General features: G+C 50.2%; 1 protein-coding gene across 1 annotated transcript in view; it reads right to left on the bottom strand.

Annotated features, from left to right (window-relative positions):
• Positions 1 to 26,230, bottom strand: part of CRTC1 (CREB regulated transcription coactivator 1) — a 66,836-nt gene that overhangs the window by 20,342 nt on the left and 20,264 nt on the right. Inside the window, exons 2-4 of the mRNA XM_007945482.1 lie at positions 5,165 to 5,281; positions 1,982 to 2,119; positions 1,080 to 1,141 (exon numbers count right to left, since the gene is read on the bottom strand). Coding sequence (XP_007943673.1) covers positions 1,080 to 1,141; positions 1,982 to 2,119; positions 5,165 to 5,281 — 317 coding nt within the window. The remainder of the gene's footprint in view (positions 1 to 1,079; positions 1,142 to 1,981; positions 2,120 to 5,164; positions 5,282 to 26,230) is intronic.

Raw genomic sequence — 26,230 nt, 5'->3', positions numbered from 1 at the left:
TCTCTATAATAAAAGTACAAGACATATACATCTGTGTTCTTTCTTTCTTTCTTTTTTTTTTTACCTCCCCTCCTCTCCCATCCCTGGGAACCAACAAAGTAAGTTTCCTTCCATAGGTAAAACTCTCCTTGACTCTTTATAATAATGGACTAACACAATATTTGTTCTCTATGACCACCTTATCTCACTCAGCATAATGTCCTCCAAGTTAATACACATCACACAAGTCTATTTTTGACAACTAAAAATGTACAATCCCTGGGTGGGAGCTCTGGTAGCGTAGTACCTAAGGCATTTGACTGCTAACCAGAAGGCTGGCAGTTCAAACTCACCAGCCACTCCTCAGAAAGAAGATTGAGCGATCTACTTCTGTAGAGATAAAACCAAAAAAAAAAAAAACCACCCAAACTCACTGCTGTCAAGTCAGATCTGACTCCTAGTGACCCCTTCTTGGGTTTCTGAGGTGGTATCATTGTAAAAGTAGATGGCCCCACTCTTCTTCTGAGGAGGGGAGACACCTCCTCCGAAAGCCAAGGAGGGGTCACTAGGAGTCGGATTCAACTTGACAGCAATGAGTTTTTTTGTTTGTTTGTTTGTTTTGAGTGAGGGTGGAGTAAATGGTTAACTGTTCAACTACAAGCAGAAAGGTTGGTGGTTCAAACTCAACCACAAACATCTTAGAAGTAAGGCCTGGCGATCTGCTTTTGAAAGGTCGCAGCCTTAAAAACTCTATGGAGCAGTTCTAATCTGCATACATGGGGCTGCCATGAGTTGGAATCAACTCCTAAGGCAACTAACAACAATGTGGGCAACTGCTCAGAACACAGTACTGTGTGAAAAAGTCACAGAACTGAATTTGCACTACCGTCTCAATTTCTTTTTTTTTTTTTTTAAAAAAGAAAGGTAGGTCACAAAGAGAGGGGGAAAACTCTGGAAAGCACCAAAGCCATGAAGTCTGTGTTTCAGGGCCAGGGCTGACTTCTAGAAGCTTCCAGCTGCTTCTGTGTTCATTTTCTTAGCCTGCCGGGGATGAGAATATGCTGTCTCAGATAGAGGACTTGTGCTGCCTGCGCACTCACCTTCTCCAGCTGCTGTCTGCTGGCGGCGAGAGATACACGGTGCCGTAGGGACAGCTGTCCACGTACGCCGAGTTAAGGGACAGCACTGTGGCTCAGCCCCCAGCCCCAATGTAGCCCACCTGGAGCACATGTGCAAGGGGCAGGCATTGGACTCAGGCTCTGGAGTGGGGCACAGCAGGCCAGGCATTTGTGGTGCCTCTTGAGGCCACTCCTGCCTGGCTGTGTGTGGCTCCCTGAGGGACACCTGTGACCCCAGCACTCAGCACTGCTTCTTGCCTCGGCCATGGACCTGAGTTCAGCCGACCTCTGTCAGAGCCTTTGTGCTGGACTGATGGTCAACTCTGAGGGTCAGGGCCTCAACTGGTCAAGCTCCCCCAGCCCTTAGAAATGAACACCCAGGGAAGGAGGGCTTCTCTGTTTTTGGGGGCTGGGCATTCTGGGAGCTCCCCATAGCCATTCCAATTCTGGTAATCAGGGTAGAAAGGGAGGGCCCAGCAGCTGAGGTGGAGGGTGAAAGCTTGCTCATGAGCTACTGAGATGGAGTCCCCTTCTGACCACTTTGGGATGCACTCGGTTCCCAGAGCTCCACCCCTCAGGGCTAGCCCCTGTGCCAGCCTCTCAAGGGAGCTCAAAGCCTTCCAGGGAGCCCCCGCTTCCCAGCAGCAGTCTGTGCTCTTTGTGGCCTCATCTGCCCTAACTCCTGCTTCTATGTCCCCTGGGCCCCCACTGTGATCTCCAAAGGTTCCTCTGCTTGTGGTGCTACATCATCCAGGAAGCCCTCCCAGATGTCCCACGATGCCTGGAAACTCTGAAGAGCAAAGGCTGCCTCATTATGCCCCCAGCATTCCTGGTGGTCACCCTCAGGGCCCACGCCCCTCCTCTTATCCTATTAGAAAGGATATCTGCCGCCCATGCTTGTCTACTGACAGGGGTCGGCGGTGCGGGGAGCCGAGCCGGCCGCGCTCCCGGCACACTCTGTCTACCAGCCCATGGTGCCGGGTGGTCCGGCTGGTGTCCAGGCCCGAGGACTGGAAGGGGGTCTGGGGGCAGGGTAGGCAAGGGAGGGGAGGAGGGAAGAGAGAAACCACAAACATCAGTTACCAGGTGCAGGAGAGTCAGTGGCCTCCCAACCCCAGGCACAGATCTGGGAGTCTCCATGCCAGGCCTCTCCCAGGACTCTGGTCCTCAGGGGTTCCTGTGATACCCTCAGTCCCACTCTGCAGCCAGGCCAGCTCCCTCTCCAACAGGTCCCTCTGCCCTCTGGTGCTCCAGGAGGGGTTGGTGAGTGGCTGGGCAGGGTGGGCACATGCTGGAGGGAGGTGGCACCAACTCAGGGCCAAGGCTAGTATGAGGTTCAGCAGGCCCCTCCCCCATGCCAGGTGCAGGCAGCCCTGTCCCCATTCAGCAGCTTCTTCTCCCCACACCATCCCTGAAGGGGCTGCCAAGAGGACTGCAGAACCCCAGGATGCCTCCAGGGTCCAGCTGGCATAATCCCAAGAGGCTGTGTGCCAAGTTCAGGGCCAGTTTTGATAAAGACAAGGCACTTCCAGCCCTGCAGACCCCCTGACACCTCCCTGTCTGGCACCACAGGGCCAAGTGGCAGTAATTTCCAGAGCCCAGGCCCACTGCACTGCTGGATGCACAGACAGGGCATCCTCCCACCCCCAGGCCTTGTCCCCACCTGGTCCTCTGCCACCTGGTGCTAGGGGCCAGGGCCATCTGGCTGGGTGGAGAGTGAGGCGGTTTTGGCTGCTCCCCTTGCTGGCCATCTGGCCCCAGGTCCTTTTGCCTGCTCTAAGCAACTGGGCAAAAGAGCTACTCTGACATGAAGTTGTCTCTCCTTTCAGAAGGCAGGTGGCGGTAGGCTGTGGCTCTTCTCCTCTGCACTCTGTTTCCCATTCGTCCTCGGGGCTGACTCACTCTGCTGCCAGGGACTCCCAATTCCCCCTCTCCAGCTCAGGGATCTCCTCTGCATCCAGGACATAGCATTATGGCCCAGAACATGAGGACAGGGGCATGTGTCCCCCCAGGAACACCAGGAGCCAAGTTCAGGAGAAGGTGGGTCCTTGGTTGATTAGGCCCCACAGCAAGGCAGGGTTTGGGGACACAGACATGGACACACATGTGTTTCTGGAACGTCCCCAGGCAACAGGGTGCATACGCTGATGGCAGGAGCGTCGTGCATAGATGGGCATGGAGGACAGACTCTAAGAGTCCTGAGGGAGACCATATGAGTCTTCCAAGCTGGGGGTAAGGAACAGATGCATGTCTGTTCAATGGACAGGGTGGCTCCAGTGAGGCCACAGAGGCGCACATGGGGGCATGCCTAGGCCTGGGGTCTCATTTACCAAAGAGACAGGAGCTGCTACCAGAACCTCCCCTCAAAATCCACGAGGCAAGTGCAAAGAACTCAGCGACACCCTCCAACTCGGGTTCTCAATGTGGCTATCCGCAGGGCCACACTAGGTGTGGTAGCTCTATCTGTGTCAATTTGGCTGGGCCTCGTTCAGTGGCTGGGCAGCTGGTGGTAGTTATTCCTCATGATGAAACTGGCAATCAACTCCATGGTGGGATCTACTACAAGCAGCTGAGTAGCTGCCTTTGGCATGTGGTCTGCTTCCTGTATATAAGGAGAAGCCTTGGGAATGGTCTCTAGCCTATGGCACACATGGACCTTGCATGTAGCCTTGTTGCTCAGCAGCCTGCTATGCTCTGCTGACCTTGGGACTTACAATGGACTTAAGTTAATGACCTGCCGTGTGGTTTGGTAACATCGGGACTGTGCCTTTTTACTTGTCAACCTTGGGGTTTCTCAGCCTCAGCAGCCAGTAGCTGTCTGAGTGAAGAAAGCCTCTAGCTCCAGTGGGCCAGGAGCAGGAGGCAGAGCTGGACCCCAAGGTTGAGGGGCTTTCACCCAGCCCCTAGAGCCTGGCACCTTGAACTTTGACTTAAAGCCTCCAAACTGTAAGAGAATAAACTCCTGTTTGTTAAGGCCATCCCATTTGTGGTATATTCCTGTCAGAGCAGCACTAGGTAACAAGAACACTAGGGATCATGCAGAAAGAGACCATCTTTCCTCTGCAGCTTTGGTGGTGTAGTGCCTAAGGCATCTGGCTGCTAACTAGAAGGCTAGCGGTTCAAATCCACCAGATACTCCTCAGGAGGAAGACTGGGCAATCTACTTCCATAGAGACACTACCTCAGAAACCCAATGAGGGGGTCAGAAATGACTTATAGCATGAGTTTATTTTTTTCCTCTAGAGGGAAGAGGGGACCTAGAGAAATGGAGGAGGAGGAGGAGGAAGAAACCAGAATGCAGGGAAGCGTCTCTGAGGACAGTGCTGGCTCTAAGTCCCCACCCCAGTCCCAGAGCATCCGCATGTTGGCTAGACCAGGAAATTGAAGCACATGTGGACTGGAGCCAAGTTGGCTCCAAGACTGGCCTGGGGTCTGCAGGGGGCGGGGGTGCTGCAAGGCAGTGACCTGAGGCCAGGGGACATCCTTCTGAGGGGACAAAGCTCCTGGATGGCTACTGCCCCTGCCCATCAGCCTAGATGGCTGAACATGCAGACATGGACTGGAACTGTTCTCCAGCAGCAAGGGGGGTGGGTGGCCATTAGTGGGTTGTCCCTATGGAGCTCAGACCCTGGCCAGGGGGGAGGTGGCCCTGACCCAGGAGGCCTGGTTCATTCACTGTCTCCAACCCCATCTCAAACGGGATGCAGGATGGCCCCCCACACTCAAGACCGTGCTGAGGCTGTGCCGCGTGGGCCCCAGCCAGGAAACGTGGCAGAGAAGTGGGGTCAGGCGTTGGGGCTCCCCCTTGGGTCTTGGGCTTGCAGATTAGCCAGGCAAGACTGAGCCAAGCCCAGCAGCCCCCCTCCCACCGCCCAGCAGGTGGAGCGGCTGCTGAACTTGGCGTCCAAGTCCAAGGCCTGCTGACAGGGGGAATGTCAGGGGGCTGCTTCCTCTTGGGGCGGGGGCAGGGTGGCCCGCAATCATCAAGTGACCTCGGCTGTCTGCGCATCCATCAGCTGCTCTCTGGCGGGTGTCAGGGGAGGGGAGGGCCCACCTGGGGGTCTCACCTGGAAGGGTAGGTCCATGCTGCCGCTGCCAATCTGGTTGACGTTCGGCAGGGAGCCGCCATAGTACTGGCCACGGCTTGGGCCCAGCTGCAGGTACTGCGACTTCTGGAGCTGGAGCTGTAAGAGAAAAGCCGGCAGTGGGGGGCCTGGGGGATCCCTCCCCGTGTTCACCCCCCACGGCAAGACGGGGCCACGTAATCTGGGGGGCAGGGACTCCAGGATTTAGTCTCTCAAAGACACCAGCTGTCTCTGCACTGAGAAAGGCGCCCCCGGAAACCTAGAGAGCCCTGGTCCAAGCATGGGAGGGGGTGGCTTTCCTCCTGGCTGACTCAGCGTTTGCAAGTGAGCGTGAGAGCGGACGAGGCCTGGACTGGGGAGCAGTCCTCACGGCTGCCAGGGGCTACAATTGGACACCCAGACCAGACAAGGGGCCGGCATGGAAGTAGAATGCTAACTTTCAGGGTTTAGGATGTAAAACCCCCAATGGCGACTCACATGGAGACCCCAAGGTTGCCTCCTAGACCCAGGCCTGGTTCTGGGAGCCTCTTGGGTTCCCCATCTCCTGTGTGCACCACCAGCCTCCCCAGGCACTCACCTTGGATGATACTGGGCGCTTTGAACTTTGCTCCCATGGGGAGGGCCTACTGAGATGTGGCTCAGACCAGGAACCCATAGCACCCTAGTGGGCCTCTTGTCCCTCAGGGAAGGACGGGGCAGGACAGGAGCACCACCCAAGATCCATGATACCATCAGGTCGGGCATACGGGTGGTGGGGGCCGGCCAGATGCAGTGGCCGAATGCCCGGCAGCCAAGTGGGTTGCTAGGTGCGACACTGTGTATATCAACAAGGCCGTCTGCCTCCCTCGCAAACAGCTTCTGGCAACCCTGTGCTAGGCTGCCGGGCCAGCCCCCCTTCAAGACCGTTCTCTGCTGCTTGGGGGGCCTCAGGGATGAGGGGAAGCAAAGCTGGAACTGGCTGCCCGCCCGGGCAAGCACCTCACACAGGTAAACAGCTGTTTCCTGCGACTGCAGCGGCTGAGCCAGAGAGAGCTTGGGCCTGTTCCCTGGCTGGCTCAATGGGATTTCTCACAGGGCTGCCTGGGGTCTGAGCCGGGGGGCCCTGCCCACCGAGACACCACCCGCTGGGACCTCTCCCCGTCCTGTAAGTCCTGATGTCCTGGACACAAAGCCCCCTAACCCCTCTTTCAATGTCTCCCATGTCCCTGCTCTGTGCCCGTACCAGGCCTCGGTCCCACTCTGAGGTGGGCTGAACACATGGTGCGTGTCCACAGAACATGCCAGCCCCACACAAAACCTCATCCCAGTCCAGCCGCCAGCTCCCAGGCCCACACGAGCCAGGCAGCCTCGGTGTCACCTCCTGTGCAAACAAGTGTCTGAGCCACAAGGAGAAGGGCATGCAGACACAATAGTAGGACTGGGATAGCAAGTCCCTCACAACTACCCCCTCCCTTTGCACCCTTCCACAATGGCCCCCATCTCTGTCCACTTTGCTGGAGGACTCTCAGCTTTTGCGGCACAGCCCTCAGCTCTGGAGTGGTAACCTTGTGGGGATACTGATCTTTTTGGAGGGTCCCAGGTGGAGCTGCTGGGAACCTTGGTGGCACAATGGTTAAGTGCTCAGCTGTTAACCAAAGGTTGATGGTTTGAACCCATCCAGTGGCTCTTCAGGAGAAAAGACCTAGAGATCTGTTCCCATAAAGTTACTGCCAAGAAAACCTGGGGCAGTTCTACTGTGTCCAATGGGGCTGTTGTGAGTAGGAATCGACTCGACGGCACCCAGTAACAATGCGGAACTGTGCAGAAAAGGTTAACCCTGTCCAGACCACAGAGAGATGGGGCTCTTGATCTGCCTCTGTGAGGTGACCTCTTAGTCCCTGGAGGTCATGCTTGAAGAATCTTCATTTATCTGGGGCTTGGGTCATCCTAGATGGTCTATGCCAACAGCAGGATGCGTGGTAAGTTATATGTTACCTGGGCCACGTGGTATCACCTCAACCTCTGGAGGGGTTGGAGACTGAAGTCAACAACGAAGGTGGTCAGCGATGCCTATGTGACTGACCCCCAGTAAAAACCCTGGACACAAGGGCCCACAGGAGCATCCCTGGGGGGTAATACCTGTGCTGTCAAACATCGATGCAGGGAGCAGTACTATCCATAAGCCCATTGGTAGAGGATACTTGGACGCTTGCACTGGTCACTCCTGGACTCTGCCCCATGTGCCCCCAGTAACCTGCCCATGTGCCCCTGGTAATCTACTTTCTGTCTACACATTTGCCTATTTTGACACTTCATATAAATAGGATGATACGTTATGTGGCCCTTTTGTGTTTGGTTTCTTTCAGTAAGCATAATGTTTTCAAGGTTCATCCATGTCACAGCATACATCAGAATCTCATTCCTTTTAAATATGGCTCAGCAGGGGTCCTGGGTGGTACAAATGGTTAACTTGCTCAGTTGCTAATCAAAAGATTGGGAGTTCAAGACCCTCACAGGCTCCTTAGAAGAAAGGCCTGATCATCTACTTCCAAAAAATCAGCTAGTGAAAACTCCATGGGGCACAGATCTACCCTGACACACACGGCGTCACCATGAGCCAGAGTCAATTTGACGGCAACTGGTTAATATTCCATTGTGGAATGCACCACGTTGTGTTTATCCATCATCTGTTGATGGACATTTGGGTTGCTTCCACCTTTTGGTTATTGTGAAAAATGCTGCTATGAACCTTTGTGTACACATTTTTGTGTGGACATATGTTTTCATTTCTCTTGGGTATATACCTAGGAGTTGAATTGCTGGGTCACATGGTAATTCTATGTTTAAGTTTTGAGGAGCTGCCAGACTGTTTTCCACAACGGCTACACCATGTTACATTCCCACCAGCAATGGATGAGGATTCCAATTTCTGTACATCCTTGCCAACACTTGATGTCTTCCATTTTTCTGATGCTAGCCATCATAGTGGGGGTGAAGTGGTATCTCACTGTGGTTTTGATTCGCATTTCCCTGATGACTAATGATGTTGAGCATCTTTTCATGTGCTTGTTGGCTATTTGAGTATCCTCTTTAGTGAAATGTCTATTTAAGTCCTGTGCCCAGTTTTAATTGGATTGTCTTTTTCTTGTTAAGTTGTAAGAGTTCTTTGTATATTCTAGATCTTTACCAAATATAAGGTCCCCATGTATGTTTTCTATCCTGTTGGGCTGCTGCTTCACTTTCTTGATCGTGTCCTTTGATGCTCAGTTTGTAACTTTGCTGACATCCAATTTATCTTTCTTTTGCTGCTTGTGCTTTTGGTGTCATATCTGAGAATCCATGACCACATCCAAGGTCCTGAAGCTTTGCCCCAATGTTTTCTTCTGAGTTTTACAGTTTTGGCTCCTACATTTAGGTCTCTGATCTATTCTGAGTAGATTTTTGTTGGTAACTGTGTTGCTGCCTTGGTCCTGCCCACCCCTGGCCCCCAGGATGTCTGCAGGCTCTGTGGTGGGGGCCCTGACTGCCCCCCGGCACACTGGAGCCCCTCGACAGGGAGGGAGTAAACGGATGGGGGTGCTGTGGACGCCCCCGCCACACGGGCTCCAGCTGAGTCGTCTGAGACGCTGCACAGCTGCCCGTTGTTGGCCCGGAGCGTGTAAACACAGCACAAACACAAACACACCATGCGTCGGAATGCCTTTAATCAGGCCCACTGCCGCCGCTGCCAAGTTTTGGAGCTCAGGGAGCAGAGCGTCTGCGCAGAGCACATTTTGTTCCCCTTGCTGGTGGTGGCGCTCAGAACAGACGTGAAGCCGTGTGGCCGAGATGTGCAGGGGGCCCCAGAGTGAGTGAGGCCAAAAGAGCTCACGAGGGGCCCCACCTGAGAGGAAGACCCGGCCCTCAGCCACTTGAGTGCCGAGGAGCCCTGAGATGAGGGAGACCCAGCTCCGCCCCCCTTACAGGCAGAGAAACTGAGGCATGGAGGGACAACGGGCTTGGCTGAGGTCGCCCAGCACTTGGGGTCTGGGTGATCCTCCAGACTCCTGCCCTGTGCAGAAGTCTCTCTCTTTCCGTCTGCATCTCTCTGTTTCTCTGTCTCTCTCGATCTGTCTCTATTTCTGCTTTGCCTCTTTCTGTCTCTGTTTTTCTCTCTCGATCTGTCTCTGTCTCTAGTTCTGTCTCTCTCTTCATCTCTCTGTCTCTGTCACTTTGGCTTTCTTATTTTCACTAGGCAAAGAACTTTATTAACCTTTGTTTAAACTTGGTTCCCAGGCTCATCAGCTCACTTGGCTGCGAAGAGAACCGTGTGGAATTCAGCGGAACCTGGAAGCAGCCACAGCGTCCAAGGGGCTTGGCTCAGACGCAGGAGAGATCTGGATTCAGAAGCAGAGCCATTTCAAAGTCCTCCTTGTGCAGAGCCACAGCTCAGGTACCTTCTCCAACTGCTCTCTGCTTTAGGGGCCAACTCTACTTCCTTGTTCTTGGGGGTCCCTCTGCTACTAGCTCCAGTCCGTGGCATCCCCTATGGGTCAGGCCCCTGCCACCCATGCTGTCCCTGTCTAGGCAAGCATTGCCCTCCTGGCTCTGAACTATTTGCTAGGCTGGCCCAGCCTTGCCCCATTCTCTCTTCCTAGGGCTCCCCAAACCAGAGCCAGAGTCGGCCTGCATCCTCCTCTGCTGGGCCCTGTCCTGCCTGCCCTCACCCAGAACTTGAGAGTCCCTATCACCTTCCCTGACCATCCAATCTCAGGGTCCCTGTCGTCCCCTCTCCAGACATCACCTCAGAGTCCTCATCCACGCTGACAGTCCCCACCCCCCGAATGTCCACCCCTGGAACCTGTATTTTTGGAGAACAGAGTCAGCCCACTGCATGTTGCCTGAGCTGACCTGCAAAGGGACCCAGACACCGTATGGTAGACAGACCGGTCTGGCAGCCATTGTTTTCTGATCCTCTGCCTGACCCCCACTCCCACCAGGCCCAGCCTCCCGCCTGGCCTCTGCTTGCCACCCCGCCCTGGGAGTGTCCCACACCTTGTGTCTCCTGTACCTCCTGGGCTCCCTCAGCAAGCTACCTGAATCGAGAAGTCAGTTTTGTTTTCAACCCTGAGCCCCGCTGTCCTGAGAACTCATTCCTACTCCCCACCTCACCCACTCAGGCCCCATGGAGCACTGGGGGAAGGGGCGCCTCTCTCTGACTGAAACCCCCCACAAGGCCCTGCACCACCAGCCCCCTCTTGGCAACAGTCTCACTCAGGGATCCTTCCCCAATGGCCTTGGGCAACCACTGGTCCAGGCATTTTCCTCATCTCACAAAACCCCTCCGAGGAACACTGGGTTGGCATTTTTCAGGAAGGGTGGACAATCTACTTCTGTAGTGGTACCACCTCAAAAACCGTGGGAGGGGTCGGTATGAGTCGGATCTGACTCGATGGCATTGGCTTTGGTTTTTTTGGTTGGTCCGTCTCTGTCCCCAGGGAGGACACGGATCTGGGCCTGACACACAGAAGACCTTCAAGGGATCACCCTTCTCAAGTAGGGGTATGTGGCTGCCTACACCTAGAAGGCCCCATCTCAGCCATCCATGGCGCCGACCCCAACCCCCCAGGAAGTCATGCTGAGTTTCCATCATCATTTGGGTCTAATTTTTCTCTCTCAGTTGCCCAGTTGTGGATTCTCCTTTCCCAATTCCAGCCTGGCCCTTTGTACACCCTAGTTATCTAGTTCCCATAGCCTCCCAGTCCTAGAGAATCCTGCTCTCGCCCTGTGTGGCATTTGCAGGGTTGTGGCCACTTCTGCCCCCGCTGGAACCCTGCAAAGATGTCCCCAGAAAGGGGGCAGCCAGCTCTGCCCCAGGTCTGCCTCCCTCAGAACATTCTAGAAAGTTGAAGCCAAGCCATTGACCTGAACCTGTGGCCATGCCAAGGTCCTCACCTCTGACCAATGACACAGGGAACATCCTTAGGCATAAATATTCATTCTGGATGAACTTTGTAGAAGAATTACCATTTCAGAGAGGACGTTATTCAGCTCTCAATGACACTGCCAAGGCACTTAGCACACACAGCCACAAGACTTGGTCTGGGGTTTCTGCTGATGTGGGCCAGGCCCCATGTCACCCCCAGCTGCAGGCTAGGACACTCCTCCAGTGACAGTGGAGAAAACCGAGGCTCAGGGACATGTGAGCACTACACCGGGGGCCTGTGGGCTTCAGGAAGAGTCTTAGTTTGGGATCAAGATGACACAGAGTTTGGGGACTGTAGTGGGTTGAATGGTGTCCATCACAAATTCATGTCTACCTGGAACCTGTGAACGGGGCCTTATTTGGAAACAGGGTCTTTACAGATGTGATTAAAGATCTTGAGATGAGCTCACTCTGGTTTAGGGTGGGCCCTGCATCCAGTAACTAGTGTTTTTAAAAGACGACGACACAGACACAAAGAGACGGACACACGGAAGGAAGACAGCCATGTGAGGATGGAGGCAGAGACTGAGTGAGTAATATGGTCACAAGGCCAGGAACACCTGGAGCCACCAGAAGCTGGCAGAGAGGAGAAATTATCCTCCCCTAGAGCCCCCAAGTGGCAGGCGGGTACGTGTGTGCGCATGCACGAATGTGCACGCACACCCCTGCTGACACCTTGATTTTGGACTTCTGGCCTCCAGAACCATGAGATGATAAGTTTCTTCTGTTAATCAAACAACAGTTTAGCTTCACTAATAAAGAAGGTCTGCCTTGAGCACTGTGCTCCTTTAAAGAACTATTTACAAGGGATCAAAATGACAACAGCCACTGGAAAGATTAGATAGGACACTGAGGGGCAGTGAGTTCATATGAATAGTGCAGAACAACTCAGAAAGGAAGGTGAAAACGGGTGCACAACTCGAACAATGTCATCATTGTCACTGAAATGTACATGGAGAAATTGTTGAATTAGTGCATCTCCTGCTGTGTATATTCTCAACAAGAAGTAAAAAAATTAAAATAAATAAAGTTTTGTTTTAATTCACCCAGTTTGTGATCATTTGTTACGACAGTCACAAGATACCCATACACATGCCCCCCCAGCCCAGAGCCAGATGCTGCCATCCGCCCCCCAGAGGAAGCTGAGGCTGGGTAGGTGGGTGGGTGGGAGGCACTTGGCGGGGGGAGAGCAGGGAGTGGGCTGAGGGGGACAGTGAGATGCAGGTGGCCACTGAGCCTCAGGGTGGCCCAGCCCATCATGGGGACCCCCCAGTGTGATGCTTCCCTATCACTCCTCTCTTTTCACATGAAAACAAAATTAGATTCCAGAAAGCCAGGAAACAATATGACTCCCACCCACACCCACCCTGCAGATGAGCACCACCCTGCTCTAACTTCTCAAATGCTCCGTGGGGTGGGGAAGGGGATGCTGTGGAAACTCAACCCCTCCCTCCTGCACCCTGCCTGCCTGTCACTAGCTCCAAGAGTATGTGACCGTGACGTGAGGTGACATGACGTGAGGTGACACAACATGGAGTTTCACCGTAAGAAGCTCCTGCCCCATGTGAAAGCCTGGGTCCCTGACTGACACATCGACTCACTGCTTCCCTCCTGGGGCTCAGTGCTCATCTCTACATCCAGGGCTTCTGACAGAGACAAGGTTGCCACAGACACGGGCACTGGTTATGAAGCATCAGTGTGGGTACCACATACTCCATCTGGGCAACCACCCAGTGAGCTCCCAGGGCTAGGCGCCCTCTCTCACTCATAGGCCTCAGCACAGATAGTTTGGGTCCCCCATCTTGTGCCCTGAACAAGCCACATCTTCCCAGGGAAGCAGAGAAAACAGAGCTGAAAAACATACTTCTTGGTCCTTCTAGAATTTTCTCTGAGGTCTACCAGTACATGCTGAGCCCACCATGCCCACTCGAAGTGTGCCTGCTGGGGATGCCATCCTAGCCTAACCACTCCCCAGAACCAGCCTTGGCCACACTGTCTGATCCATTGTGGGGGTGCCACACACACTGAAGGTCAGATGGCCTTATGCTGGGACCTGGTGTTGTGCCCATTTTGGGCTGCCATTTTCTCCCTTCCTTATTCCAGGACCTTCCCTGAGCACCATTTCTATGAGAGCCATAGTTTTTGGGACAGGGATGTGTGGGGTAGAAGAACAGAGGGGTTCCCTTGTGGGGAAGATCTGAGGTAGAGCAGATGTAAATAAGTTTAAACACTGCGGATGGCTGTTCACAATGGCCCCAAAGTAAACACAATCCAAGTGTCCATGAACAGATGAATGGACAAATATAATGTGGTCCATACAATGGAACATGGTTATAGTTAGGTGTTGTGGAATCAATTCCAACTCATAGTGACCCATGCAGCAGAGTAGAACTGCTTGTAGGGTTTCCTAGGCTAGAATCTTTACAGAAGCAGATAGCCAGGCCTTTCTTCCACAGAACTGCTTGAGTATGGGTGTGTTCACATTGCCAACCTTTTGGGTAGTAGCTGCACACTTAACTTTGCGTTACCAGCATTCTTTAATAGAATATTAACCCATTGCTGTCCAGTCAATTCCCACTTACAGCAACCCAACAGGACAGAAGTGCCCCACAGGGTTTTCAAAGCTGTAAATCTTTATGAAAGCAGACTGCCACATCTTTCTCCCACAGAGTGGCTGGTGAGTTTGAACCACCAACCTTTTGGTTAGCAGCTCAGTGGTTAACTATTGTGCCACCAGGGCTCTTTAACAGACTGCTACTCAGCAATAAAACAATGATGTCCTGATACAGCCTATGACACCGATGAACCTTGAAAACATGATGCTCAGTGAGAGAAGCCAGACATAAAAGACCACATAGTGTGATTCTATTGAATTTTTTCTAGTTAATCTACTTTTTATTCAATTTTTATTTAGTTTTGTTATTGTTGAGAATATAGAGAGCAAAACATATACCCATTCAGCTATTTCTGTGTGTACAGTGCAGTGACACTGGTGCAGCCATTCTCACTCTTTTCTGTATTATCCTGTCCCCATTAACATACACTCACTACCCACTAAGGTTCCTATCTTATCTATCAAGTTGCCATTGTCACTTCCATCCCATATAGTTCTTAAAGGAGCATAATGCTCAAGGCAGGTATTTACTAGTTAACCTAAATTACTGTTTGGTTTGAAGAAGACATCAGGGCATTTTTTTGGCTTAAGATTTTAAGATTATCTCAGGGCAATAGTTTCAGAGTGTTCTGGTTATTTAGCACTGCTCTGGTGGCATAGTGCCTAAGGCATCTGACTGCTAACAAGAAGGCTGGTGGTTCAAACTCAGCAGCCACTCCTCGGAAGGAAGGTTGGGCAATCTAATTCCGTAGTGATACCGCCTCGGAAACCCAAGGAGGGGTCGCTATGAGTTGGATCTGACTTGACGGCAGTGAGTTTTGGTTTTTTGGTTTAGTGCCGCTCTGACAAGAATATATACCACAAATGGGATGGTTCAAACAAACAGGAGTTTATTCTCTTACAGTTTGGAGGCTTTAAGTCCAAGTTCAAAGTACCAGGCTCTAGGGGCTGTGTGAAAGCCCCTCGACCTTGGGCTTCAGCTCTGCCTCTTGCTCCTGGCCCACTGAAGCTAGAGGTATCTCTTCACTCAGGCAGCTGCTGGCTGCTGAGGCAAACAAGCCCAAGGTCGCAAATAAAACGGCATAATCCCAATGTTACCAAACTACACGGCAGGCCATTGATTCAAGTTCACTGAAAGTACCAGAATTGGCAGAGCGTGGGAGGCTGCTGAACAACGACTCAGCTACATACATGGTTCAAGTACACCATAAGCTAGAGACCATTCTCAAAGCTGTTTCTTATATACAGGAAGCAGATCACATACCCAAAGGCCGCTACTCAGCTGCTCACAGTAGATTCCACCATGGAGATGATTATCAGTCTCATCATAGTGAATACTACATCCAATTGCCCAGCCACTCAATCAGGCCTAGCCAAGTTGACACACAAACTTAACTATCACAAAGAGGTTCACCCAGTCCCCGTGGCTCCAGAAAGTCTGGAGTCCATGAAAATATGAAGTTCTGTTCCTCACTTTCCCCCTTTTGTATCAGGTTTCTTATTTAGAGTCTGTGATCGAAATGCTCAGTAACAGTAACCGGGCACCATCCAGTTCTTGTCTCATAGCAAAGGAGGTAGTTGTTCATGGAGGCAATTAGCCCCATGTTCCACATCCTCCTATTCCTGACTCTCCTTCCTCTGTTGCTCCAGGAGAATAGAGACTGATTGTCATGCCGTTATCAAGACTTGATTTATCCTACTGGCTGAGCGGTAGTTCTTCTATTTATGTACCATATTTTGTTTACTCAGCTATTGATGGACATTTAGACTGTCTTCACCTTTTGGCTATTGTGACTAGTACTACAAGAAACACTGGTGTGCAAGTTTCTGTCTGAGTCTCTGCATTCAAGTCTTTTGGGCATCATCTTGGTTCTCTAGTGCTGCTACTACAGAAATACCACAAGTGGATGACTCAACAAACAGGAATTTACCCTCTTACAGTTTAGAAGACTAAAAGTCCTATTTCAACCTTGGGCTTCACCTTTGCCTCTCCTTCCAGGCCCACTGGAGCTGGAAACATCTTCTACCTCACACAGCTGCTGGCTGTTGAAGCTGACAAACCCAAGGTCAATAGGTAAAATGGCACAATCACTGTGAAGGCAACAATTCCAATTTCAGCAGTGAACACGGCAAGCTACTAGTTCAAGTCTGGGAACTGGAGGTGAAGACTTGGCCAAATGCAGGATCCAAACGTGCCAAAAGCTAGAGACCGTTCTCAAAATTTCTTCTACAAGAAAAAAAAAAAATTTCTTCTACACTGGAAGCAAGTCACACCCTGAAGGCAACCACTTAGCCACTCACAGCAGATTCCACTATGGAGATGATTACAATCTCATCATGTGGAAGAACTACATCCAGCTACCCAGCCACTCAAAATCATGACCTAGCCAAGTTGATACACACCTTAACCACCTAGGCATGAAAACAGTGGCCCATAAAGGAGCTCTGGTGGCACAGGTGGTAAGGTGTTTTGCTGTTAAACAGAAGGTTGATGGTTCAAACCTGCCAGCTACTCTATGAAAGGAAGATAAGACAATCTACTTATACGAAGATCTACAGCCTTAGAAACCCCAACAGGGGTCAATATGAGTCGGAATTGACTCACTGGCAGGGGTTTGTGTTTTCTTTTTAATGGTAGTTCTGTTTTTAGTTTTTCGAGAAACAGCCACATTGTTTTCTGTTTTCCACAATGACTTGTACCATTTCACATTGCCACCAGCAATGGATAAGGGTTCCAATTTCCTTACATCCTCACCAAACTTTGTTATTTATTTATTTTTAATCTTAGCCATCCTAATGGAGTAAAGTGCATCTCACTGTGATTTTGATTTGCACTTCTGATGGCTAGTGACATTGAACGTCTTTTCCTGTGTTTGGTGGCCATGTGAATGTCCTCTTTGGTGAAATGTCTATTTAAGTCCTTGCCCATTTTATGACTGGTTGTCTTTTTGTTGTTGTCAGTTTCATATATTTCTTGGTTATTGGAATCTTTTCAGATATATGGTTTCCAATGATGTTCTCCTAGTCAGTAGTTTGTCTTTTCACTTTTCTGGTAAATTGTTTTGATGAGCCAAAGTTTTTAATTTTTATAAGGTCCCTTTTATTTATTTTGTCTTTTGTTATTTGTGCTTTTGTTATTAGATAATCCATTGTTAAGCGCCAGGCCCAAATAAATTGCCCCTGCATTTTCTTCTAGGAATCTTATATTTTTAGTTTGCACACCTAGGCCTTTGATCCATTTTTAATTTCTTTTTCTGTATGGTGTGAGTCATGGACACTGTTTCATTTTTCTACATGTGGAAATCTAGTTTTCCCAATACCATTTATTTCTTCTTTCCCCATCAAATGGACTTAGCACCCTTGTTAAAAATAATGTGATCATAGATGTGTGGGTTTATTTCTGGATTTCTATTCCACTGGTCTATGAGTCTACTATTATACCAGTACCAGGCTGTTTTGATAACTGTTTTAAAATCAGGAAGTGTGAGTCCTCCTTACATTGTTCTTCCTTTCGATTTGCTTTAGCTATTTGTGGTTTCTCACCATTCCACAGAAAGTTGAGGATTGTTTTTTCCATTTCTGTAAATAAAGCTGTTGGAATTTTTAATGGTATTACATGGAATCTATAGATCACTTTGGGTAGAACTGACATCTTAACAGTATTAAGCCTTCTAACCCAACAACATGGAATATCTTTCCATTTATTTAAATTTTCTTTAATCTCTATCATCAGTGTTTTATAATTTTCATGGTTTAAGTCCTTCACACCCCTGGTTAGGTTTAGTCCAAGGTATTTTACTCTCTTAGATGCTATTCTAAATAAATTATTTTCCTAATTTCCCTTTCAGATTTCTCATTGCTGATTTACAGAAACCCAACTGCTTCTGTTTGTTGATCTTGTACTCTGCAACTTGGCTAAATTCTTGTTAGCTCTAGAATTTTCTTGTGGATGACTTGATATTTTCAATATATAAGATCCTACCATCCACTAATTGATTTGGATGAAAAGAAGGGCAATGTACCAAATGTGAGTGATCAACACAGTGGCATTGAGGAAGAGGAAGACATAGAGAGGTACATGGGAGGTACAGACAACAAAGATGAACCCTTTTTCACATACAGTACTGTGTTGTCAGTGAAGGCAAACATGGATATACGGGTGGACAGATGGGTGGACAGGCTAAACTATTAGGTATGTCTATGCAGGGGAGAGGAGCTCAGGTAGCGTAGTGCCTAAGGCACTTGACTGCTAACCAGAAGGCTGGCGGTTCAAACCCACCAGCCACTCCTCGGAAGGAAGGTTGGGCAATCTACTTCCATAGTGATAATGCCCAAGGTGGGGTTGCTATGAGTCAGATCCGACTCGACAGCAAATAACAACAACAACATGCAGGGGTGTATGTGCACAAGACCATATATAGGGTTGGTAGACAATGTTTCTACAAGTGGATTGGTATGTTTTGTAAGAATTCCCAGGTATATGTTGTTGTTATATGCCGTTGAGTTGGACCTGACTCATAGCAACCCCTCCTTGGGTTTCCAAGGCAGTATCACTACGGAAGTAGATTGCCCAACCTTCCTTCCGAGGAGTGGCTGGTGGGTTTGAACCGCCAGCCTTCTGGTTCGCAGTCAAGTGCCTTAGGCACTAATATGCCACTGGATTCTGTTCAGTCGTATTTTGTTGAGGATTTTTGCATCTATATTCATAAGATATATTGCCTTGTAGTTTTCTTTTCTTGTGGTGTCTTTGCCTAGTTTTGCTATCAGGGTTATGGTTGCTTCATAAAATAAATTAGGGACTAGTCCTTCCTTTTCTATCTTTTGGAAGAGTTTAAATGTATTGGTGTCAATTCTTCTCTACATTTTTGGTAGAATTGATTCCATTTATATGAAATGTCTGTAACCGGAAAATCCATAGAGGCAGAAAGGAGATCTGTGAGAGGGGAAATGGGGAGTGACTGCTAATGAATACAGGGCCTTCTTTAGAGGTGATGAGAATATTCTGTAACTAGACAAAGATGACAGCTGTACAACCTTGTGAATGTCCTACATGCTATTGAACTGTTCACTTTAAAATAGTTGATTTTATTTTATGTGAGCTTCACCTCAATTTAAATGAAAGGAAAACTAAACTGCAGATGGGTGGAATTGCTAAGAAGGAAATGAGCAAGGTAGAGGGGGAGAGAGGCCTGGGAGGGTGGTGGGCCTTGCTGAGGCTGAGGTTCAGCTGCAGGCAAGTGGGTCAAAAGCAATCCAGGCAGCAGGAAGAGCCCGTGCAAAAGTCCAGTGGCCACAAAGACTGAGAATAGTGATGTTTCAGCCAGGTTACAGCATGAGGGCATCCATCCACACTTGACCTCAGTCTCCCCACCTGCATGCAGGTAGCACAAGGACACAGGTGAAGGATTACACATGGCATGCTCAAGGTGGTGCCCAGGACACACAAGCATGACACGTATGTGCCTAACCAGGTACTGAGCACATGCTCCATGGTTCCTGTCTACAAACCTGAGGCTACAGGCTGACCTCGTGGGCTAGGGGATGGAGATGCTGGGTGCCCCATGCACATATGGACATGCCACATGGGGAGGGTCTGACACTGTGGCTCCCCCTCTGCCCTGAGGCATACATCCTATTTGTTGCTGAGGGCCAGGCCCTTCGCATTTTCATTTCAAATCTCATCACCAATTGAGTAATACAAAACACAACCCCAGCATGGCTGTCAGGAAAGGCTACCTCTCTGTGCAGCCACCAAGCCAGGCAGGGCGCCAGGCACAGTAGGGCCAGCTGCCAGTACCATTTATGTCTTGACAGTGTCAGTCTCAGTTTCTGACAGAAACTCCCAAGCAGGGGGGTCAGCTTGCCATTGACTCTGGTAGATGATTCTGGAAATAGTGCCCCATGCCAACCTTCCTGCTGCCTTACTGGGGAGCTGGGAGGGGGAAGCCCCCTTCACGCCTGTGCTTGGGCAACTCCCCCAGACGCCAAGGCCCCAAGAAGATGGGTGTGTATGATGCCCTCGTTACACCCAAAATAGCGTCCATGCTCCATTTTCTGTGCTCCGTTTTTGAGGCACAGCGTGACTGCTGAGTTATATAATCACATGGACGGCAGGTCGTGATCTGGGAGTGGGGTCCCAGCCTACCTGGCCCACTTTGTCCACCCTGAGTGCCCCCACCCACGCTTGCCCAAATCCACCTCTCTGAGTCAAGGCCAGACCTTGACTGCTCCCAGACCCACCGTGGACCCTAGAACTGTGTGTCCCCACAGGGTGGCCAGTGACACACAGGGCCTGTGGATGCCCAGGAAGTAGGGATAAGCCAGGAGAGGGCTTGGAGCCAGAAGGCATGTTGAGGGCACAATGTCACCCTTTGAGATTGCATCCCTGGGGACAGGGGGCTGGAGAGGTGAATGCCAACAAGGGCATAGGTGATAGGCAGCTGGCATGGTGAGGCACCCCAGGGCAGGGGAGGGTGTGCACGCCTATCCGCAAGGCCTGGCAACAGAAGCCTGCATTGTTCTGCCTGGAGCCCCAGGGCCAGCACTGTGTAAAATCACAACTGATGAAAGCAAAGGAAAGACCTCTGCCCAGGAGGGACCTGGCAGCCACGCCGGAAGTTCTCATTTATGCTGGGCATGGCAGCAGCATCTCAAACACAGTGGGAACAGCAAATCCCCTCTGCACCTCTCTCCTGACACAAAGAGGAACTTCCAGACAGAACTGTGCTCCTACAAACAGGCCTGCAGACAATGCTGCCCCCGTGCTTGCAGCTGACAGTGGGGACCTTGGTAAGCCCCTTGAGAGCGTACTAGGTGGGAGTTATCACCCTTGTTCAGATAAGGCAGCCAGGTCCCAACACTGCCCAGCAAAAGAGCTGGAGGCTGCTCCCAACTTGCCACACCAAGCCCATGGAGCCCAGTAGGTGCTAGACAGAGGTCCTCAGGTCATGCCCACAAGCTACTCCCAGTGCCATTCACTGTCTTGAACACCAATGGCATACCAGATGCTCTTGGAGGGTGTGGGACCAGGGGGACAGGATCAGCCCCAAAGGGACCCTAAACAGGCCTGTGGCTGGCACTGAAGACAGGGGCCAGGATAATGGGATGCTGTCATGGATTGAACTGTGCCCCCAAAAACCTTGTGTCAACTTGGCTGGGCCAGGATTCTCAGTGGTTTAGCAGTTATGTTATGATGTAATGTGGCAGATATGACATGACATGATCTGATGTGATAAGCTGATCAGGTATAAGAGGATTAAGGGCAGGATGCAGCATCCTTAGTCCCATTACAGCCCTGATCCCATGTAAGAGGAGCCATCCTAGGGTGTGGTCTACAACACCTTTTATTTTATAAGAGATAAAAGGACAGAGAAGGGAGCTGAGAGAGGGGGGCCTATTACCACCAAGAAAGAGGAGCCAGGAACAGAGCACAGCCTTTGGACCCAGGATCCCCATGTTAGGATCCTCCTAGGACCAAGAAACACAGAGAGAGAAAGCCTTCCCCTAGAGTCAGGCCTCTGATCTCAGGACTTCTAGTGCCCTAAACTGTGAAAGAATAAACTTTTTTGTTAGAGCCATCCACGCATACTTCTGTTACAGCAGCACCAGATCACAGATGCCAATGACACGGCTCCCATTGACACCAAGGCCCAACTGATCACCCTGGGTCCCAGATGCCCCCTCCCTTCCTGCTCAAAGGATCATACTAGGGTGACAAGTAAGGATCACAGGCCTGGCCCCAAGCATGTTCTAGCTTCAAAAACACAGAACAAATCCTTGACAGGTGACTGGCTAAACATGATGTGGTCTGTCCACATGGGCATTATACTCAGCCATAAAAAAGCATGAAGCACTGATACCTGTTATAATGTGATGAACACTGAAAACATTTTGCTCAGTGAAAGAACCCAGACACGAAAGGCCACATAGTGTATGACTCCATTTATATGAAATATCTATAATGGGCAAACCCAGATAGGAAGTAGATTAGTGATTGCCTACGACTTGGAGGAAGGTGGATGAAGGGTGACAGCTAATGGGTATAGGGTTCCCTTCTGCTGTGATGAGAATGTTCTGGAATTAGATAGAGGTGGTGGCTGCACAACATGGTGAATGTCCTACATGCCACTGAATTATGCACTTTAAAGTGGTTAAAATGTAATGGTGGTACAAGATGAAAAATGTGACAGTGTCACTAAATTGTAAATATGGCAGTTGTATTGGTGTCTATATATTTATTTCTAACACAATTTAAAAAAAAAAGTTACTTAAAAAAATGGTTACATGGAAACAACCTAGATGTCCAACAACTGAGGAATGGATAACCAAACTTTGGTACATTCACACAATGGAATACTATGCAACGCTAAAGAATAATGTAGAATCCGCAAAACACCGCATAACGTGGATGAACTTGGAGGACATTATGCTGAGCGAAATAAGTCAGTCACAAAAGGACAAATATTGTATTAGTCCGTTATTGTGAAAGTTAAGGAAAGGTTTATATATTGGAGGACATTTTCTTTGTTGGTTACCAGGGGTGGGAGGGAAGGGGAGGGAATGCTGTTAGATAGATAGAGATAAATATTGATTTGGGTGAAGAGAAGGGCAATGTACCAAATGTGAGTGACCAATATGGCAGCATTGAGGATGAGAAAGACAGAGAGAGTTACATGGGCAGTACAAACAACAAATATGAACCCCTTTGCAAATACAATACTGAGTTGTCAATGAAAGCAAACATGGGTATAGGGACGGATAGATGGGTGAACAAGCTAAACAATTATGTATGTCTAAATGGAGAGTGTATCCAAGATCATATACAGGGTTGGCAGACAATGGGCCTCTCAGGGTGCAGGAGAGTATGAAGGGATGGACACTGGGAGGAGGTAACTATGGGGAGGAAGTGGGAGGGGAGCTGCTGCATTGTAAATTTTGGTCAATGACATGAGACAAAGTATATGTGAACTGCTGTATGAAAAGTGAATTTACTCTGTAAATCTTCACCCAAATCCTAATTTAAAAAAAAAAAAAAAAAGGTTACAATGGTCAATTTTATTTTTTGTGTATTTACCACAGTGAAAAAAATTACATGGAAAACAAACAAAAACTGAAGCAAAAACACAAGAAAAGACTTACAGGCACTAGAAACTACCTAGATGTCCTGTACACAGGCTAGGAACCCTTCTTGAGACAGGGGATGGCAGGGAGAGGGGTGGAATCCCAAGGTGTGGGGGACACAGGTGGCAGGTCTGGGGAGACTCTAAGTCATCACTGCCTCCAGTAGGGCTAACTCCCCTCCACCCTAACCCGCTCTCTCCAAACCCAAGAGCTCAGAGCCAAGACCCTCTGGAGCGAACTGGTAGGCACCTCTCAGTATCACAACAAAGTTACCACTAGGCAGGTGATATAGGGCTGCCCACCCCAGGGATGATGCCTAAACCCCAAACCTGCACCTGGTACCCCAATGCCCCACACTTGTGCCCAGCACCCCACACCAGCATCCAGTACCCTGGTACCAACACCAGCACAGCACTGTCATCCTGTACTTTGAAATATTCTATTCTGGGCCCCACACCATTGTCTATAGATCCAAAATTAAGGTGGGTCCCATGGAGCACCCACCCATGTCACAGCACACAGAGGAGGCCAGGATCCTGTTCTATAAGACCTCATGTGTCCCCACTACCGTCTGCTGCAAGCCTGGCTGCCAGGTGAGAGGCGGCACAGCCACCCACACAAGCACGTGGCTGCTATTTCTAGCAAGCAAGGTTTCCCATACTTGGCTCCTCCCAGGCAGCCCCACACCCAGGAGACAGACCAACCTGGGGCAAGGGGCTCACCCACCAGCTGCCACGTGGCAGCTCCTCTGCCACCCTCTATTCCCACCACCACCCACACAGCCTCGTGCCATCAGCTCAGCACAGGGATGGGCTCTGTGGTCAGGCCTCTCCAGGGTGGAGCAGCTCTGGGCCTTTGCTTCTCTGTGGCACCCATGGAGAGGGTAACCCCTGGAAGGTATCAGAGAGGAGCCATGAGTTTAACAAAGGGGAATTTCAAACACCTGAGACTCCCATGTAACAGAATATTACTCAGCATGAAAAGTAATCAAGTGGTACTAACCAAAAGGTTAGAGGTTCAAACTCAACCAGCGGTACCTCAGAAGAAAGGCCTGGCAATCAACTTCCAAAAAATCAGTCATTAAAAACCCTATGAAGCACAGTTCTACTCTGAGACACATGGGATCACTAGGTGTCAGAGTTGATGCAATGACAACTGATTTTGATTTTTAAAAGGAATAAAGCACTAACACACAGCTGAACCACAACCTCATACTCAGTGAAAGAAGCCAGGCTGTAAAAACAGCAGCAGGGGGAGCCTCATCTCCTCTAACTTCACGAAGAAGGAAGAGCATCAAGATCAACAGCAACAGCCCAAGGCTGCTGCTATGAAGGGGAGGTCAGACATGCCTCTTCTCTCCTATCTTTTGATGAATTTTGACACCAACGGTTCCTACCAAAGCACTCTCTACTTCTCTGCTGGGTTTGCTGATTTGTTGCAAGGACCACAAAGAACTCATAGACAGGACTCATGCTTATAGGATTTATTAGGGAAAGTTAACAGTTTAAAATTCAGGATCAGGAAAGACTCAATATACAGTTCTTTGGTCTTCTCAGCCATGCCCACAGGCAGGCCTCTCCCTGGCTCTCGGTCTCTCAGCCCCTCAGCCCATCTTGGGCCTCTTGGGCCAGCCTGGCCTCTGCCCTGCTCAGGCAAGTGGTGTTACAAAACTCTGTAGCTCCACCGCTAAGTGCCAAGAGGCACCCCACTCTGCCCACTAGCCCCCTGCCTGGAGGTGCTCGGCTTTCTCACTCCATGGGCTGAGAAGCCCCCCACACCGTATCCTGCCAGTCTCCTGGTTCTGCTGCTGCCAGATCTCTTCCAATGCTTCTTGCTGTCTTGTACCATCTCTAGTGTTACAGCTCTCTCTCTGTGTCCTGAGTTAGGAGGTTCTCAGTGCAGGGACCTGGGTCCAAAGGACATGCTCCACTCCCGGTTTTCTACCTTGGTGGCAGTCAGGTCCCCACTTGGCTCTAGGATTGGCTCTCTTTTAAGCCTCGCAAGAGGGCAAAACTGACCAATCCCCTTGTTAGGGTTCCATATATCTTATTTGCATAATCTCACTCCTGCAGGGTTCCATGAACCTTATCTGCATTATTAGAAAGCTATCCAATCCCCTTGGTGGGCCACAAGCACCTCATTTGCATAGTCTTACCCAGTCATTTGGAAGGAGTTACAAGGACTATGGCTAAAAGGGCCGTATTAAGGAATTCACTGTACCACACAGACACAAAAGACTACATATTGTGTGGTTCCATTTATATAAATGTCCAGAACAGGCAAATCCATAGAGACAGAAAGAAGATTTGTGGTTGCCTAGGCCTCTGGGGTACAGAAATAGGGAGTGACTGCTCATGGGTACAGGATTTCCTTTTAGGATTATGAGAATGTTCTGGAACTATATAGAAGTAGTGGTTGCACAACACTGTGAATGGACTAAATGCCACTGAATTGTGTACTGTAAAACAGTAACTTTTATGTCACATGAATTTTAATTTAAAAAAATATATATTAAAAAAATAATGAAGAGTCATTTCCAAGGTTCTGATAAGTCAGTGCAGAAGTAAGAGGCAGGGCGTCTGCCCCCCCACCCCATGTCTTCATCCACCTAAGTAACACAGTGACCAGAGACAGTTACCACGGATCATGTCCCCATCCTGAGAGCTGCCATGCAGATCCTGCAGGCCCAGAGATGGGCAGGAGACCCACAGTGCACTCACAGCAACAGTGGTAGGGGGGAGACCCTTCCATGACCACGGCTGCTCACTCAGCTCGGTCCAGTAGGCGCTGTGCCCGGTCAGCGTGCGTCAGAGCCCAGACTGAAGGCCACCTCATCCAACATAACTGTGGCTCCCTGAGGTCAGGAGTCTCGCAAAAAATGCAACCGAGTAGCCAACTTTCACATTTTTCCAAGTTAACTTTAACGTCATAATCACCAGCTTCTTGGGAAATACGGACATGTCAGCAACCAGGACCGGACTCTGGCCAGTGATGACCAAAATGCGTGGGGCTGCACTGCCCCCCAATGAGTCCCAGCCTCTGCCCGCACCTCCCACTCTTCTCAGAGGGCTGCATGGCCTGAAGCCCCAGCTGGATCTCTTCTACTCAGCCCCCTTGGCAGATACATGGCTGACCTGAAGCCTAGAGGGAGGAAGAGCACCTCCCTACTGGGGTGGGGATTGTGGGGCCAGACCAGCATGTGGCCCCAAATCCCCAAGAAGCCCTCTGCTTCAGGTCCAGCTATGGACATGACTAACTGCAGACTGGGCCCAGGGGATGCCCCAGGCCAGGAGCCAGTATAGCCATGGGCAGGGCCTACAGGGGAAACCTGGGGAAGCCTCCTGGGCAGAGGGAGCTCAGCCTTCTGGGG

This window comes from Orycteropus afer, unplaced genomic scaffold, assembly GCF_000298275.1.
Source record: "Orycteropus afer afer isolate SDZICR_OR568_19922 unplaced genomic scaffold, OryAfe1.0 scaffold00136, whole genome shotgun sequence".
Taxonomy (NCBI): Eukaryota; Metazoa; Chordata; class Mammalia; order Tubulidentata; family Orycteropodidae; genus Orycteropus; species Orycteropus afer.
This window is presented reverse-complemented; position numbering and strand designations above follow the sequence as displayed.